The 17975-nt window shown below is 43.8% G+C and overlaps 1 protein-coding gene across 1 annotated transcript in view; it reads right to left on the bottom strand.

Moving 5' to 3' along the window:
• rab6ba (RAB6B, member RAS oncogene family a) overlaps positions 1 to 17258 on the bottom strand; it is a 46884-nt gene extending 29626 nt beyond the window's left edge. The window contains exon 1 of the mRNA XM_070960400.1: positions 16997 to 17258. Within this exon, the coding sequence (XP_070816501.1) occupies positions 16997 to 17066 (70 nt within the window). The 5' untranslated portion in view covers positions 17067 to 17258. The remainder of the gene's footprint in view (positions 1 to 16996) is intronic.
• Positions 17259 to 17975: the final 717 nt, after the last annotated feature.

Raw genomic sequence — 17975 nt, 5'->3', positions numbered from 1 at the left:
CATCCAAGCTTCATTCACTGTAAAGTCTGTATAAAAAAACGTCAGGTCAGATTTCAGTGGCAGGGCATTTCTTGCTCAAATGCTGATAACATTTGTCTATAATAAAAATTCTTACATGCGCATTTTGACGTCTTTAATACAAACATAAAAATGTTTGCCTTTCATCTGTGCAGTGTGTTTTTGGCCTACATTCAGTCAATTAAATGTTATCTAACCAAGAAGCAGTCCTGTGCATTTGCACATCTAAAACTGTGGGTCTAGAACTGCCGTGCTGTGATTGTTATAGAAATGATCCCAAAATCTGAGCGACTACGGCTACATCTACATTTCCCTCTTTTCCATCAGCAAACAACAAAAGCAGGACAGACCGCCCAGCTGACCAACTCATTGTTTCATGCTCAGGACAAAATACAGCTTAATGGTTGAAATACAGGATACTGACAACAGCTGTGTTGTTTGATTGGGTATACTGACGTTTAAAATGTGTGATTACAGAAAAAGAGACGAGACAAAGTTATCTCCTTAACTCTACTGCCACACAGAACAAGCATTATGAAGGCATCATCTTCTGTAATGGGAATTTCTGATCACTTTTTGACATCAACCAATCATGAAAATCACCAATAGTTGCAGCCCCACACAGTATAATGTAATGTTGACTCTACAGTTGGTGCTTTAGGTGCTATTTTAAATTTGGTCGGACGGCACGCCTTCACATCAGCGTTTCTGAGAGAGCACAACGTTAGGATGAAGAGTCCTCAATGCTGAGTCATCCTCCTCGACCACTGAGCAACATGAGACAGCACTCTGTGCACTCAGTCACTGCTGAAAGCCTCAAAAGTCAGGCACAGACAGTGCGGAGTGCAGCATGGACAAAATGTGAAGAGACACTGAAATTCCCTCCACAGACGGGCACACTAGCACACTTTGAGTTTGCTTGGATGTATAAAACAGTGATGCACATTGAATTACATCACCGGGATGACACACACGAGCACTACCTGCAGTGTTCTTGTGAAGTTAAAAGGCTGAACTGAGTGCGGTATTCAATTTTTGTCAGATATAACTCCAGGTCTGTTTGTGTGAAATTAATTACTGGGGTGGAAGCAGGAAGCTTAGTTACGCTCGTGGCTGCAATAATTTAGTAAATTTTCTGTTAGGCTAAAAAGGAATGATTAACAAGGCAGATTTTTGATTACATTTCAGAATTAGCTCTGCATTTCTGAACATTTCCCCCCTCATAAGCTTTTCATCCTCTTTGCGATTAACGCTGAACACTATTTTCAAGATTACGATGGGATTCAGATGATTAGTAGCTTCAGTCGACATAAAAGTAAAAGCCAAAGCAAAGGCAGAGATAACAGCGAGAAGCTCTTTTCATTCAGGTCGTAATGGAGGTGCCTTCTCACAGGGCAGTGCGTTTACAGAGAAAACTGCAGCTTATTAAATTCAAAAGGAAGGACAACATTGAAGTACAAGAAGCTATAATTTAAACTGCCTGGCTACGGGCCAAAAAGAGAGCCAAAGCAAAACTAATCATGTAATGCGGAACAAGCGTTAAAACCGACTAATGCCATCTTTTAATGAAAGCGTGCAAAAAACAACATCCTATAACCCACACGAGGAGGCTGGGTATGATGGAGGTGGGCTGGCATTAAAACACACAACGTGCAGGATGGTGCATCTTCCCTTCAGCTTTGTGTCTGAGGAATTCACCCACAGGTTCCAGGACGCCTGTGCAAATGTCCCATCTAGACATTTAGGATATTCAATGCAGCTTTTCCTTTAGTGTCTGACACTTATTGATTACTGTCACACTCTTATTGAAGTGGAAAACGTGTACAAGCAGCAGCCTGATTCACCCAAAGCGCCTCCGTGCGGCTCCCACCAGCCAGGCGGGCACGTTCATACAGACCCAGAGGGCTTGTTTTAAGAAGAGCTCATTGAAGACCTGATCTGCTGCTGGACTCAAAGGGGACCTCCAAATGAATATGCTAATGTGCTCCTTTTGTGTTACCTTCATTAGTGACTGTCTGGACTGTGGAGGGACAGGACACTGCATTGTTTGTTGCGATTCCTCGATAATGTCCCAATGAAAAGCCCTGCCTTTAACGACGTGATCAATCATCAGTTTGCCTTACATAATAGTGTTTTGGAACAACTGGAAAAACATGGTGGTTCTTCGTTACCGTGGTTATACACAGTTGTACTCAAATGGCTGCAGTACTTCTGAAGGAGTTCTTCTTCTCTGTTACGTCGCTGCAGTCGGGGTTAGAGAGGATGAATTCATGAGGTTACATAAGGCCTTTAAATCTTAAACATCCTCGTGCGACGCTGTATGTGAACTCGGCAACATCATCTTCCGTTTGGACGCGTCACTAGATGACGTCCACACACCGGCGTAGGAATGGACAGCACCACCTAAGGGGACTGTTTAATTGAAGCAGACATCCGTCCAAGACTTACATTGTCTGTGAAGGAAACTTGCTAATATCACCAAAGGCCCCATTATTTGGTTGACTGCTCCATCACAGAGCATGTTTAAAGGGTCACTCCACTGATTTAGGACACACTGTAATGTACTGAGACTGAAAAGAGGACCAAAGTCAATGCAGCCAATTAGCTGCTAGCTTGCCGGCTACAGCAGTTCATTAACAAGCCCTGTGAGTATTAAGGTGAGTGAACGTCACTTTACAGACTGCATTATGTTCCAAAACTAGACTGTTTACTGAAAACAGTTCATCCACTTCAGACCCTCAGGGCTGTGTGATTTAACAATATTAATGCAGTGACAATACAAAAACAACCATCGTTTCATATTATGTTCCATTATAATCAAACTCTTTCTGGCAGTGTTTTTCACATCTGAATGAGGCTTTGCGTTCGTCCAAATGGCGCAGACGCAGGCGGGAAATTTTCATGAAGGCAACACAAACAAACATGGTGCAGAATGAACGTGACACAGAACGGGATAATTCTGAGCAGGAGGAGGCTTCAGAGCAGCCAAAAGGAGGAGCTCGCACCTAAAAGAAGGACTACTGTCGAACATGTATACGTCTGACACACGTGACAGCGCCTCATCTTATCCCTGCTGATGACATACAGCCACTAAGCTGTCAATCATGTATTACTTACAGGCAGCTTAATAAACAGCAACACAGGCGGGGGATTCCTCCATGGTGGGTTTCCAATTATAACCTCAGTTTTAATGAAGACTCTACTTGGTGTGATGCTTGAAAGACTTTGTGGAGTGAGTTAGCAACATGAGGACCAATTAACGGAGAGACCAGAGCACCTGATGCTGCACAACCTGCAGGACTCTGCTGAGCACAGTCAGCACACAGCTCATCAAAGCATCTCAAAATGCAATTTTACGGCGAGTTAAAGTCCCAACACAGTTGGGCTTTGCCTCCCTCCTGCCATTTGTGAACTACGCGTCCATAAAATGAGTTAGTTAAGGATTCCCTCAGCTCTCCACCTAAACAATCAGTGACTGAAAAACTAATGTGGAACAAATCGGCCAGAACGAACTTGATAAATCACAACGAGCCGCAGAGAGCTGTCCTGAATGGATCTGATTGAAATTAGAGGCTTTAAAAAAGAAAATCTCACACTTTTAATGACAAAATCAAGACCTTAGTCTTCAGCGTCATCAGAACATTTATATAGTGTGTGTGCAAATGTATTTTTATCAGCAGAGACTGAAATAAACTCTCTAAATTAGAGGAACTTTTTCAAAGTGAAGTTTCTTTTCAATTAAAAAAAATGTTCTGCAAACATTTGCAGTTTTGGATTTGAAAGGATTTTAAGCGCTGTTATGGCTGCGGCGACAAATGAAGTATTCACAAGTTAAATGTGGACGTCCTTGCAATTAATCTATGGAGCAGACACACGCACAGACACACACACACACACACACACACACACACACACACACACACACACACACACACACACAGTAGAATAAACCTCCCACTAGCACTTCTCGCTGAGCTCTATGAAACTGAATAATAAACTAGGTTGTCCATCCAGCCCTGAAGCTGTGTGCCAGGCAGCCAGGTAAATCCACTGCTGGTCACTTGGCGGCAGGCATCATGGAATACCCTTGAGGACTTGGCAGCCAATCAGAGCATGGCAGTGCTTTCTGCATGGGCCCCACTCCCGCTCATAAGGAGGTGGATAAAAATAAAACGGTGCGTGTCATGCCTCGCCTTCACACGACACCAGGATGAGAGCTCCGCATGCCGCAGAGGCAGATATCTAATATTTAGAGATGAATGAAGGAGCAGGGAGAAATAAATGGTTATTCATGATCGCCCTTGCTGAGGACGGAGACCTGGAGAAGACACAGAACAGCGGGAGAGATATGGACCCTTACATCTGTGTACTTGTTTATTCATCGTCACAGCAGCTGGCACACAGAAGCCGACAGGAGAAAGCCAAACAGCAGATGGCCTCAAAATGAATTTCCTTCAGTCTGACTTAAAGAATTACACTCGCATTAACAAATCAGCAAGAACCGCCACCCAAAGAGCGGTGAAAGAATCAATCTGCAATGAAACTTTATGGTTTCAGTGATACTTCAATGTGACTGATAATCAAACTGCTCATGGATGCTGCACAAATATAACCGAGTTGACAGAAGTTGGAGGGTCAGCCGCTTTGCTGAAGGGCTGCACCACAGACAGAGTCAGCATCAAGTCAGTTTCCTTCACCCAAAGCTGCTCCTCTCACTGTTTCTAACAATAACCTAAAAATCGTTGCGTCCCAGGACGTGCCGCACCTCCAGTGAGAGGAAAACTCAAGATCTTGCATTTTTCATATCGCTAAATCCCTAAACCAAGCCCTGATGAGCTCTCCGGGTTCAGCCGATTGATGCGAGGCTGCCTCGGGCAAACTGCGGGACCCTGCTTCATCATCACACACACGCAGGATTATGTGTGAAGCAAACACATCACTGGGTTAGAAGAAGCTGCAGCCATGTGCTTTACTGTGAGGTGTCGTCTGGCTGTAAGTGAACTGGGACATCCTGCCTCTCTGCTTGTAGCCTCCATGTTTCATTACAGCGAAGCAGAATAATAATGGCCACGTTTAGCTTAGCTTTTACCATGCCACCATCTTAGATACACTAGAAGAGTCAGTAATGCAATGCAATGATAAAACAAGGCTTTTCCTGTTAGCATGAAACACATAATGTCTGTTGAACTAACTGTTAAGACTGAATCCTGCTGGAGATTAGTTCGTCTTTAACCTACAGAAAAACACTCCTGCATGTACCTGATCTGTAGGTGAAAAAGACGTCTTCACGTTTAAGCTAAAACCAGGCTACATTTGGTTAATAAGGTCATATTTTTACTGTTACAGCACACACAGACAGTATAAACACTATTTCAAAGGCCTTTCAGCGTGTTTTCATGCGTCATGTTTAATAAAGGAGGTTATAACTCATTTAAATCCTGCACACCCACACAGGTGTTTCCACTTAATTTGTCTGAGTTAACCTCTCCTCAGGACTGTTTGTGTGTGTGTGCGTGCGTGTGTGTGTGTGTGTGTGCGTGTGTGTGTGTGTGTGTGCGTGTGTGTGTGTGTGTGTGTGTGTGTGTGTGTGTGTGTGTGTGTGTGTGTGTGTGTGTGTGTGTGTGTGCAGCCTGGTCAGGAGTACTTACTCCTCTGTTATTGTTCATACAGAAAGTTTCATTTCCAGCAGAGCTCAACCCACCACCTACTTCAGCCGAGGTCTAACCTAATGTGAGTGTGTCAGGCATGTTGTACTTCAGGCTGCGCAGACTGTTGAAAAACTGCCCTGACATTTTGAAGAGACATTCATGGCTCCCAGACGACGAACCCTCCCGACTTTGGTTCCCGCGAGTTTTCCTTTAGCGCCACTGCGAGTTTGACATTTGTGGGTTTAGTGACATTTAAACAACTGTTGGCTGGATTGTCATGAAATCTGGCACACGTGCTGCATTCAAGTCCTCCTCAGGATGTAAGAACTTCAACACGTCAAGGTCAACATTTCTTTGTCCAATGATTTACTTGTAAATCTAATGACATCCCCAATTTAGTGCTAATGCTGCTGACGTTAGCATTTAGCTCGAAGCACTGCTGTGCCTTACAGAGCAGCTAGCACGGCTGTAGACTCTTAGTCTCGTCAAACTGCTGACAACAAATGAATGAACCCAGGATGATGCGTGCACTTCAAAGAACTCATTTCTAAACATGTAAATATCATATATGAGCCTTTTCAGAGTCTTTCTCTCCTCAGTATGTGTGCAGCATTAATTGGTTTTAAACGTGTGTCGTTTGGGCTGCACCTGCAGAGAAACTGCAGGATAAACTCTTACCAGGACACGTCCATTTACCAATACCTCTGAATAATGGATGAACATGCTTTCTAACTCAACAAAGGCTGAGTCTCCCGTGCACACATAAAGCACTCAGAAAGCCATTTCAGCTCTTATGCAGTCTAATGAGGCATTTGATGTTACTAAAAGCAACAGCAGCGCGCACACACAAATGCACACACATCCACAGTATGAGCACGGTGACATGTCCACCAAGGTGTGACACCAGTCTTGAAATATGACTCTTGTGGTGTTTGTGATTGCCCTGGGAAAGGAGACAGAAGTCATATATCTGCTGTTTGAGGCCAGAGGGCTCGAGACAGAGCAACTGGATGTTTTAATGTTAAAATTTGATTCCATTCTCACGAGGCGGAGGGCAGCTGGAGGCTGGAGGAACGAAAACAGCATCGTCTCAGAGAGAGAGGACGCCGCTTTCGTTTCCAGACGTCCAGTAATGCTGCACTAGTTCTAATATCCTCAGATATACTCGCGTTTTTAGTGTTGAACACAGCAGATAAGGATCAGAGTTACATTATACTTTCAACTGGTTGCAAATATGTGGTGCCTATGAGTAAACCACTACATACTGGTGAACATGAGGCACAGATTATCCACCAGGTAAAAAGAGCAGAGGCACTAACTCACACAGAAAATGCAAAAATATTAAATAGTAAAATAGAAAAAATATACGTTTCATTATCCTTCAGGCTCCCGATCTAATTGATCAGGGATGGTTCAGTCCTGATCTGAGTGGCATGACTGGCTAACAATTTCCCCTTTACCGGTATTATCCTCTTATTTCTCCCACCCCCAGACAACTGTTTAAAATTTCATCTGAAATCACAACACGGCTTCGACACACACGGCCAATAATCAGAACTGAAGACTGCAGCTGGGCTGTAAGGCAGCACGATGCTACTGGAGACTAAATAAAAATACAAATAAATCTAAAACCCTTCCTGTTATTTCAGTCCGAGTGTACGTTCAGAGTCCTACATTCATCACATGCTGTTAAAGAGGGAGTTTAACCTGTGCTGGGCCACACTTACTTGTTACCCTCCTCATTAATTGTCATTGGTTTTCAGTCTCTGTTCAGATTATTTGTTGTGAAGTCGCTGCTCCAACATCACCAGAGACCACCAGCTCTTAATTAAACACTGATACAATAAATGCATTCAATTACCTTCATTAATTTTAATGGAAACTTGCAGAATTCTTGCAGACATCATGTTTCCAGCTTTCTATATTCCCTCAGGAGTGACACTGGATAACCAGAGAACTAAATAATGCATATGTTTTATTCGGCACACAAAGCCATTAAGTCCACTCTGCTAATTAAATGTTGATAAATGAAGTTGTGGAATAAGTTAAGATCCAACAACAACAAGAGTATGTTCTCACGTGGAAACAGGCTTTTTTAAATAGTGACACTTAATTTTTGTGTTGCTTGTATGGAACACTAATTAAATGTGCATAAATAATGTAGCTGCATTAGAGCAGAGAGCTGCTTGAAATGTCCAACGGCCTCATATGCAGCAAGACTGTGACATGAAAAGAGCAATGAACAATGTGGACCCTGAGTTTAAGACGTCTGAGAATATTCTGCACGAAAAAAAAATCAAAGAAAGCATTATAGAGCAAAGAGACCAGTCCACGACTAACAGAGACGTCCAACATAGTATAGGATGAATAATTTAAAAGTCCCTGCAGCGACTGTATGTCCAGGAGTGGAGCAGACCTGATTAGTCCACGCCACAAATTTATGTCAAGGAAAAAGACAGAGACGTGTGATTTTAATGCAGAACGCTGTGCAGACTGGACAGCCGTCAATGTGACCTACAGTGATAGTTTACGCCTTTTGTCTGCTGCTAATTAACTGGAATTTCATTACCCAGATGACCATGAGGTGAAATTCCCTCTGCTGTTGAAAGAATAACAAGGAGCAGCACAGGAGCACACAGGAGCGTTAAATACGAGGTTAATCTCAGTTTTCATTATTCGGTGTGACCATGATGATGCAATCGCACATCTTTAACCCTCTGAACCATCTCATGAATTTAGCATGGAGTCGTTTCTGCTTAATTGATTTGTAAATAAAGCTTGTTTAAAGTGGCACTGTGACTGTGCCAGTTAACGCTCGTGTCCTCTAGGGGGAGCACTAAGCCCTTTCGCTTTATGAGATACTCTGAACATCATAGGAGTGAACAGATTTGGTCATTGACGCACAGAGGCTGAAAGATTTAAACCAGCAGGAGAACTTCAGGCCTTCAGGTTCTCATAGTTTACAGAAACTCAGCGACATGGGCGATGGAGTCTTTAAGCCTGTTCTCTTCGCCCCGGCAAACAGCCAGAGCCAGTAAACGCTTTGCTTCTGCGTGCATTGTGAAGTGAAACCAGCGGGTCAGGCTGGCTCGGCCTCAGCGCTGGCTCTCATGCACCACAAGGGGAAGGAAAGTTACTGTCAGCCAATTCTAATTCAGAAAAGGTTTTAATCAAGCTAAAGAGCCCTTCATCGAACGGGATCTGGCTTCTTCAGAAGATAAGTCTCGCACTGCATTTAATGATCCACATCATGGACCACGATCCACATGGAAGCCAAAGAGTCCCACCAGTGCTGAAGAACTGCATCTGCTACCTTCACTCCCAAACTGGCACCAAAATAAGTACTAAAATAAATAAATCTTTTTAAAGGTTTGTTTGCACTCGGGTTGGGTGATCTGTTAAATTACCCAACCGGCCACCCTCATTAGTTTACCCAACCGGCCACCCTCATTAGTTCGCTACGTGTCTTAGCCTTTTTAGCCTAATGACTAAACAAACTAATAGATGATGGATTCAGCTTCATCCAATCAGCCAACCTTGGTTTACATGTGCAGAAAAGGCCTACACTTCTAATTATGACCAGCTGAGAAATACACAAAATGCTAATTTTTCTTTTATGTCAAACAAGCCTCAGCTCCACATGTAGATATCCTGTGATTCATGTGGTGGAAATGACTCGCTTTTGAAGTCTGCCACGCTAAGAAGTGCAGCTTCATGTAGTTTTGCAGAAAAGGTGCAACACATTCGAGCGCTGGCATGGAAGCAGCACCCTACAACGAAATATCGTTTTGATATTCGGATCAAATAGTCATGATGGTCCCGGTGAAGAAACGCTGACTCAAGGCTGATCTCACACTATGAAACTCTAGTTTGTTTACCTTTAGATCTTTGTTCTGCAGCAGAAACAAAACAAGCATTGTAACCATTGTGTTTGGGATCAAGGCTTGCCTTTGCGCCAAGGCTGAACTATCCCACAGCTCCAGGGGTGTGTGTGGGACAAAGTGCTCATCTAACCAGACTCCAGCTTCTAAAGATCCATTCAGGTCACGGTGGAAAAAATAGACAAAAACATCCAAACAGGGCCTCAAGATGCCTTCCTGTCTATCAAAGGGTGCTGGCGGGATCAGCACGATAAAGGGCCGCGGGAGGACAGAAATACTTTGCATGTGATTAAAAAAGAACAAAAACCAATGCAGCGACTGAAAAATAGGCGTCGCTGAATACACTGACATCATCCTCCGTCCCGCACTGCCGCAGCCCGACGGCATCTCTGCCACCTGTTTCCCTGCTCGTCGTGTGGTGGTGATTCATTTCTTTGTCCACCGCGTTAGATAAAACACTCCCTACTATGTTAAACTGGAGTGATGAATTTTCAGCGTGCCTCCACTCCATAAATCTCTGCAGGACCTTCTGCATGGAGCTCGCACCGGCATCCCAATGAGACAGCGCGCTCTTACAGTCACGTCTACTGTCCTGATGAAAAACATTAGCTAGCGTCGTTTTCAATGATCAATAAATAAAAACCTGCTGAACTTTATGCCGTTGTTGCCGCCCCGTGATGAGGGCTCATGTGGGGATCTGGGGAAAGGGTAAACACTGATGGAGACCTGCTGAACTCAGTGAAGTGTCACATCCCATGCTGGGTAAATGACAGCCTTCCTCCACAGCGGGGGTTTTATTCACAGAGTCGTTCTGTTTGAGCAACTGGGATTATGTTTAAATGGTGTTCTCTGTCTCTCTCTCTCTCCCTCCAAAGATCTCACATTAAGCGAGAGCCCAATCTATTTCTAAGACACACAATTTAGAGAGAATGGCCTGCGAAGAGCCTCTGCAGCTGAATGATGTGAGGTACTTTAAAAGTTCCTGAATCTATTCCTGAAGTTTTATTCTGACAAAGCAGGGAGAGAAACACATGTAATGAAAGCAGCACCCACTCCCTATTTTATTCTCGCTCTTTATAAAACTATGTCGTCAGATATTGCTTCCAAAATCTTTTCACTGGCACACAGGCGGGCGGAACTGAATCAGACAGTTTCTCTACATCACTGCATGGGCAGCAGACAGATTTGCAATCCTGTTTTATTCTGGGCAGAGTGTATAAGTGAGGCTGTGCTTTCCCATGGGCCTTTGGGAACACTCCCACTCAGCTGTGCAGCATATGTATAGAGCTGCCGTGGCTCTGCTTGATATTCCTTGGCTGCAGACCAGCTCAGGACTGAAAGCAGCGCTCGATAAGTCATAAAATCTTACAGTTTATTTAGAAAAACAAACCTACAGTCATCAAAATTATTTTTAGGCCGCTCAATTTTTCCAAGCATCTTCAGGGAAGTGCATCAGAAATACACACCTCAGCTGATGCATATGAGGCTTCCAGTCTTACACTAAATGGATTTTTGTTTAGAAATCCTGTGATGGAAGCAGAAACGAAGACTCTACAGCCATGCTAGCTGCTCTGTGAGCTTAATGATAACATCAGCACCCTCACAGGCTCACAATGACAATGCTAATGTGATGTTAAGTAGACATCATGTTTACCATTTTAAAAATCATAGTTGAGTATGTTAGCATGCTAACTCATGCAACATAAAGCCGAGGCTGACAGGAATGTCATTAGTTTTGCAAACATTTAAGACATCAGCAAAATTAGAGGACACATTTCTAATTAAAAAAAAAAAAGTCAGCAGATCAATAGTTCTGATAGGATTCATCCCCTGGGAACTGTCATCTTTACAAAATGTGGTGCAAATACATTCAGTAGCTGTCAGAATATTTCACTAAATAACTGAAAGCTAAGATTCGCTTGTGATGCTAAAGGAAAAGTCAAGGAATAATAAAAGAAATCAGAATTCATCTTGTATTGACCGTCTGTGTCATGTTAAACCATCCAATAATAGTCAAGATATTTCCGCCTGTACCCACCCACAGAGCCATCCTTAGAGCCGAGCCTCCGGCATGACAACAAACAACGGAGGAGGCTCTCCTGTTCAGCATCGTGTCGTACTAAGAAAAGAAAAGAACACACATGCTGCAACATGTGTTCGTGCCCCACAACCATGGATGGAAGGAGTAGCTTTGTACATTGTTGGGAGCGATGCCTTTTGATCAATTACACCCATTAATGGGCAGCTGAGCCGATCAATAGCAGATCAAAGCTGTCAGAGAGTTGTTTCCCTCCATCCATCAGAGAAGAAAAACACTTGCCGGGAAGACGTAATGGGAAATGAAAGGGATGACCAGTTATCTTAGATGCAGCTAGATTATCAGATGTTACAACAGCAGAGCCGCCGCTCAGGGAATGTGGGCTGGACTCCCGGAGGCTTCAGGCTGCAGGGCTTCCACTCAGTATCGACAGCTTGCCTTCAATCCCTCATTCAAGGAAAATCCTGCGAGTTGACGGTCTGGCAGGTCTATTTACTCCACAGCTTGCCGGCTGCGCCATCGCTACAGATTTCACTTTGAGGAATGGGGGTTCAGCAGCGCCGGACGGCTCAGCAGTCACATCCTGTGACCTGCCCCACCCGCCAGCTGAACTCACCTGCTCCACCCTGCACACACCTGAGGCTCCAGACACAGCATTACATGCTCTTGCACAACGAGGATAGATTTTGTTTTGACTAATTTTCAGGATATTTTGGTGTTTTGTAGACCCTATGGTAATTCCCTGTGTTGTTTCTGGGTGTGGCTCACTTCTTAATGGGCTGTTCTTTGCGTCATTTTCCTAAGCTGTTGCGTAAAGTTAGAACAGGAAACAATGCAGACGCAAGCAAACCGACCCACATGAAAATCACAGCAGTGTTCGCACGACACATTTCATCTGCAGCCTCGTCTGATTCACACCAGTAGAAGGAGATTTTCTCACCACTGAATGTTTGTCTCAGTTTCTGTTTCTGTGAGGAAACAGGTGCAAAAGCAGGCTCCACATACGTTATCAACACATCAAGTCCGGAAGCAGCTTTTAGAAGTGCGTTTCAAATCAAACTTGTCTATGCTGAGCCAAAACAGAGCATATCATCTCATGGACAAACATCCAGGATTAAGTGCTGCACTACCTACTGTACTGCATGCACACAGATAGGAAGATCCAAGTGTGACCTGGCTTCTGTTTGTTACTGTATTTCTCCATTTCCCTCTGCTTATCAATGTACAATGTCTGCATAAACAGCTGCATATTACTGATGTGTGTGTAAATATGTCGTATCTGTATGTGCATCTGTGGTTTCACAGCCTCGGTGAGGAAATGTGCTGGCTGCTCCGTGCCCGGGCAAGCCAAAACTCAGAGTTTCATTTGCCCAGAAAGCTGCTCCCTGGAGGCACGGTGATTGATGCATTAGACAAGCAACTAAACCCAACTTTGAAGCATATTGGTCGGGTGATTCAGCAGTATTTTTGAAGCCAGCTCCCGTTTATGCGATGGCAATCTCTGTGCAGTGAAAGATGGAAGATGGCATTTTGATTCAGTGAGCAAAATCTCATGGCAGCCATGTGAATGCTTCCACCAAATGTATTCCCATCTGTTTGTCTGAGGTGAAGTGAAGCATGCAGCGGGGGATTACCTCCAAACAATTAGCTTTTACAAAGTACCATGCAGCATTCCTCCTTTGAAAACGTGCCTATGGCAAAACATCTATGACCCAATAAATGCAGCGCAGTAATCTGAGGTGTTCTAACAATGACCTGCTAGATTGCTCTGAGGCTGGAACTTGCAAAATGCTGTTTCTGCCAGAAGCGTGGGCACACAGACTTGGAAACAGCTGATTGGCCTGCTTAAAGCCTTCAGCTTTGTCAAGGAAATCTTTCGCCAGGCTCTTTTGTACAGGCAGTGTAGAAAACACCCAAAGAAGTATGCAGGAGGACAGACTTCCTGACAGCTCATTTAACATTCTGCCTGCTTCCACCCACTTAATCTGGAGCCCCCACCTCTCTGACGTTCGCTGATTCTTTTATGAAAACAGAACATCATGCCATCTTTCCCTTTATAGACACGTTTTTCAGACACTTTCACCATTATGGGCTTTGACTGTACACAGGAACTATCAACCCAGAAAGAACAAATGGTCCTTTCAGCGCAGCCTCTGTGCTCGTGCCCCTGTTCCTGACACACTTGAGTCCGGTAGTCTGCATTAATAAATGATAGTGGCAGAGCTGACGGGATTCACGCCCGCCTGGGCACCAGCTGCAATTATAGCCGACATGTCAGAGAGACACAGCTCCACCGGAGACGACCCAATCAGACACGAAGTCGGCGCTGCCGCTGTCTGGATGAGCACCGGTTGACAAATAAAGTCCCCTCGCACTGATAACAGGCGCAGACTTTGCTCCTCCAGACTGGCTTGGACCCCTCACTGCAAACCTGAGGGACCCCAGCGGCTTTAGAGCCCAACAACCCAGGCCATTTTACCAGAGAGGCTACAGAATGAGGCCAAACACAGCACGTTACTTTGTGAAATCCCTGCAAACCTCCACGATTTTATGAGGCCAAAGGTTGATCTGCTGATCAAACATTACCGCAGCGGTGATGTCAGCAGTAATTACGGGACATGCTGATTGTATCTGCTGAATCTATAAATCAAAATGCAGTATTAAACTACTAATCTGTTGATACAATGCAGTACTATACTACTAATCTACAAATTAAAATGCAGAACTATACCAGTAATCTGCTAATGCAATGCACCACTGTACACCTAATGTACATTACAATGCAGTACTGTACTGTACTAATCTGCCCTCCTGCATACACAGTATCTGAACCAAGCTCCACATGGACAAACTACAACATTAAACTGTATTTAGTAATGATAAAAATATATTATATGTCACTCTGAAAGCAACTACTCTGTATAATGAGTCATTTTATTTTTGATTATTTGTATTCGTATTGCTCCTTTCAACAAAGAAATTCAGAACTTTTACTCGTAATGGAGTATTTCAGACCATGATGTTTCATCTTTAATGAAGTAAAAGATCTGAGTACTTTTCCTCCACTGATTAATATTAATAAATCACTCCACACGCACCACCCAGGTACAACAAACCCCCCTGCTGCTGAAGAAATCCTTGAGGAAACATGGTTTCCTCATCAAATGTTTCCCATAAAGGACTCTGTTCCTGCAATGAGTGCAAGCTACACCCAGCAAAGCACGGTGCACCATTATGGACTTTAATTATGCTTATGATGGCAAATGCTCCTCATTAATAATTCAGGCCAACTTCACATATGTGTTCATACATGACACACGTCTGTAATTACTGTAGATATTACAGACCACAGAGTCCTGCACGGAGCCTGAAAAGCAGCATAAACCTTTGTCTAACCTGCGGCCCTGAAGCCTCGGCTTTTATACCACTACCAGCTTCTATTCAGTGTCTAAATGATCATAAAGAGAGATTAATCTTTGTATTTGAAGTATGAATCATTGAGGCTTACGAGAGCCTGAAATAAAGCTGCGCGCGCACACACACACACACACACACACACACACACAAGTAAGACAATGAGATCAATTCATTCTCCTCTGCTGGAGACGTCCTCTGTGCCACATAATTCTAAAAATCCATGAATCCTTTTTAATGCTTCACCTTTCATTGATTAAGGAAGTTTGGCCATCGCTCATCACGTCCAAACATTCAGCCAGGCTCTCTGGCAGGACGCAGCACACTCCCTGATATTATGTTTGTGCAGTCAAATCCCCTTTGGCTTGTTGCTTGGCACTTAATATCATAAAATTACCCAAGAGTAAAGCCAACAACAGGCCCGTGTTTATATACGATCTATATATACTCTGTCTAATTTACTTTCATTCAGAGGTGAAGGCACTGTGACAAGACAGAGAGGAAATTGTGAAGCTTCACAGGTTTCAAAGAGTAATCTGAAGCATCACATTTAATAACCTTGTAATGCAAAACAGATGCCTCATTGCTCTGAATCCCATCTTAACTACAACTGATGATTTTCCTCAATGAACTGGCTGTTTATCTTTCAATCTTTTTAATATGAACATTTCTATCTTTGTCCGACCAGCAGTGCAAATTTGCAATGATATAAAACAGAGAATAGAAGCAACCCCTCCCATTAGAGAAACCAGAAGCAGAGAATAATTGTTTGACTTAATTGATGATTAGCTGGCGGTTGATTTCTTGTTGATCAACTGACCAATTAACTGACTAATCCTTTGAGCAGTAGCCTTAACCACGAGCGCTGCAGGGCACCATCAATTGACAGTATGTATTCTGAGGATTCCTTTAAGTTCAGCTCATTGTTCAGTGATCATTCGGTACAGAGTCGATGTTTGGTTGAACAGACATTTCACGATAAATATATCCACTATAAGTATGCTACCCTGCTGAAAATGGAAGAATATACTGCGTAATGCATGACCCCACTATAAGGGATGATCAATAAAGCCTTCTGAAGTCCTGAACCATGACTAATGTGATTCATTAGGCTGCTGAACACCTCTGACTTGGACCATAAACAGACCTGCCCTGCTCTAAACACAAAGTCAACCTAAAGATTCACATCATGCCTCATCCAGCTCGGTGTCACACTGGAGCCTCAGAGCAGGAGACGCCTCTGAATGTCTGAGGGTGTGGGTGAGAGGAGCTTGGGATGGAGGCCCAGATAAAAACAGATAAATCAAAGATGAGTCTCCACGAGACACAGTGATTAATAGAACAAGTCATCGCGCAAAAGCACAAACTTGGTCAGCTTCAGCAGGCAGACTGGATCAACTCCAGGGCAGAGACTGCAGCCGTACAAGTTATCTCTCCGCCGCTGACAGCCTGGGTGTGTCTCAACACAGGAATATTTACCAAGTTGGATCATCCACAGCATCAGACCCGAGGCTGCTCAGTCTACATGCACACATTCAGGCTCTTTCACCGAGCATCACTCATTTACAGCTGACGCCGTACAAACCCTAATGTTTCAAACTAATAGCCATCTGAAACGCTTTAAAAGGCAGACATTAAAGCATCGTGAGAGCTTCAGGAATTTAACTGTTAAACTTCGAGACTGCGGGCGTCAATTCACGCACTCCAGCCCATTGTGTGAAGCTTTACAGGCTGGTAATTTGATTAAAATAATGCCGTCCCCTCCCGAGCCTCACAAACTGAAAGCACACATTTCACCGGAGAAGAAGAAGACATTTTTCTTCTTCTTCAGTTTAAAAGCTGGAACTCCAAACGGACGCTTAACCGCCAGACTAGCTAGCTCAACGTCCGTTAATTCAACGAGGTGAAGTTACCGACTGGCCAGCAGGTGCAACGGGTTCAACCACCAAAAAAAAAAAAAAAAAAAAAACTTCTCGGGAGAATTAAACATGTCTTACCACTTTGCTCCCCCAGAAAGACGAGTTTGAATTTTCTTAAAGGGTTCCCAAAGTCGCTGCCCACGGACATTTTGAGGAAGAGAAGGGGGACCTCTGGACGGCGTAGGACAGTCTGAGTGTACTTGTGTGTTTCCACCCGAGTTCGGTGCTGGTAGGTGGGGATGCTGGGTGGAAAAGGCGGTGATGTTGCTCTCCGTTCAGCCCCGCTCTCTCTCTTCGTGATGGGAACACACTGCTGCTGCTGCACCGGTCCGTGACGTTGGAGGTGTTTTTTGTTTTTTTTTTTCTCACCGGAGGGCTCTTTGCGCATGCGCGGGCTCGCAGCCGTGCTATAAAATGACGTCATGTCATAGGGAGAGGCTGGCATGTACACTGCTGCTGATCTCCAGTTTCATCTGTCTGCAGCAACTTCCTCTCCTGGGTTAACCCAGATTATCTAGACCCTGGCTCTCATTTGTTCACTTTCCAAACATAATATCAAGCTAATATTTTACATTATACTTAAAGGACTGTTCCAGTGATTTAGCATTGCACTCCCATAAAGTTAGCGAACTTGGTCAGGGACAGATTTTTAAAGGAAAGAAAAGACGCTGAGATATGTTGACTTTCAGTCAGTCCAGCGTGGATGAACCTCATTAAAACAGTGGGTTCTGCAGGTCCCTTAATGCAGCTTGATAGGATCTCTCAATCAGTCTCCTCACCTCATAAATGTTCAAGCTCTTCATTTGTCATATGCACAACAATTACAGTGAGGCAATGAAATCCTGAACTCTCATAAAACAAAACGTGTAAAAAGAAAATCACAAAGTTAAAAAAATACATAAAGTAATGCATACGTTAAAATATAGGGGAAACACATATGACAATAAAATGTAATGTAAGCCATAATGCTGTGGCAGACAGGTGATCAGTGGTGATGAAATGAATAAGCTGTGTGTAAAGAGGTTGTGCACGCATGTCATGTATTTGTACCTGTATG

Source organism: Chaetodon trifascialis, chromosome 4 (genome assembly GCF_039877785.1).
Source record: "Chaetodon trifascialis isolate fChaTrf1 chromosome 4, fChaTrf1.hap1, whole genome shotgun sequence".
Taxonomy (NCBI): Eukaryota; Metazoa; Chordata; class Actinopteri; order Chaetodontiformes; family Chaetodontidae; genus Chaetodon; species Chaetodon trifascialis.
The sequence above is the reverse complement of the archived record's forward strand: the minus strand, read 5'-3'. Positions and strand labels throughout refer to the sequence as shown.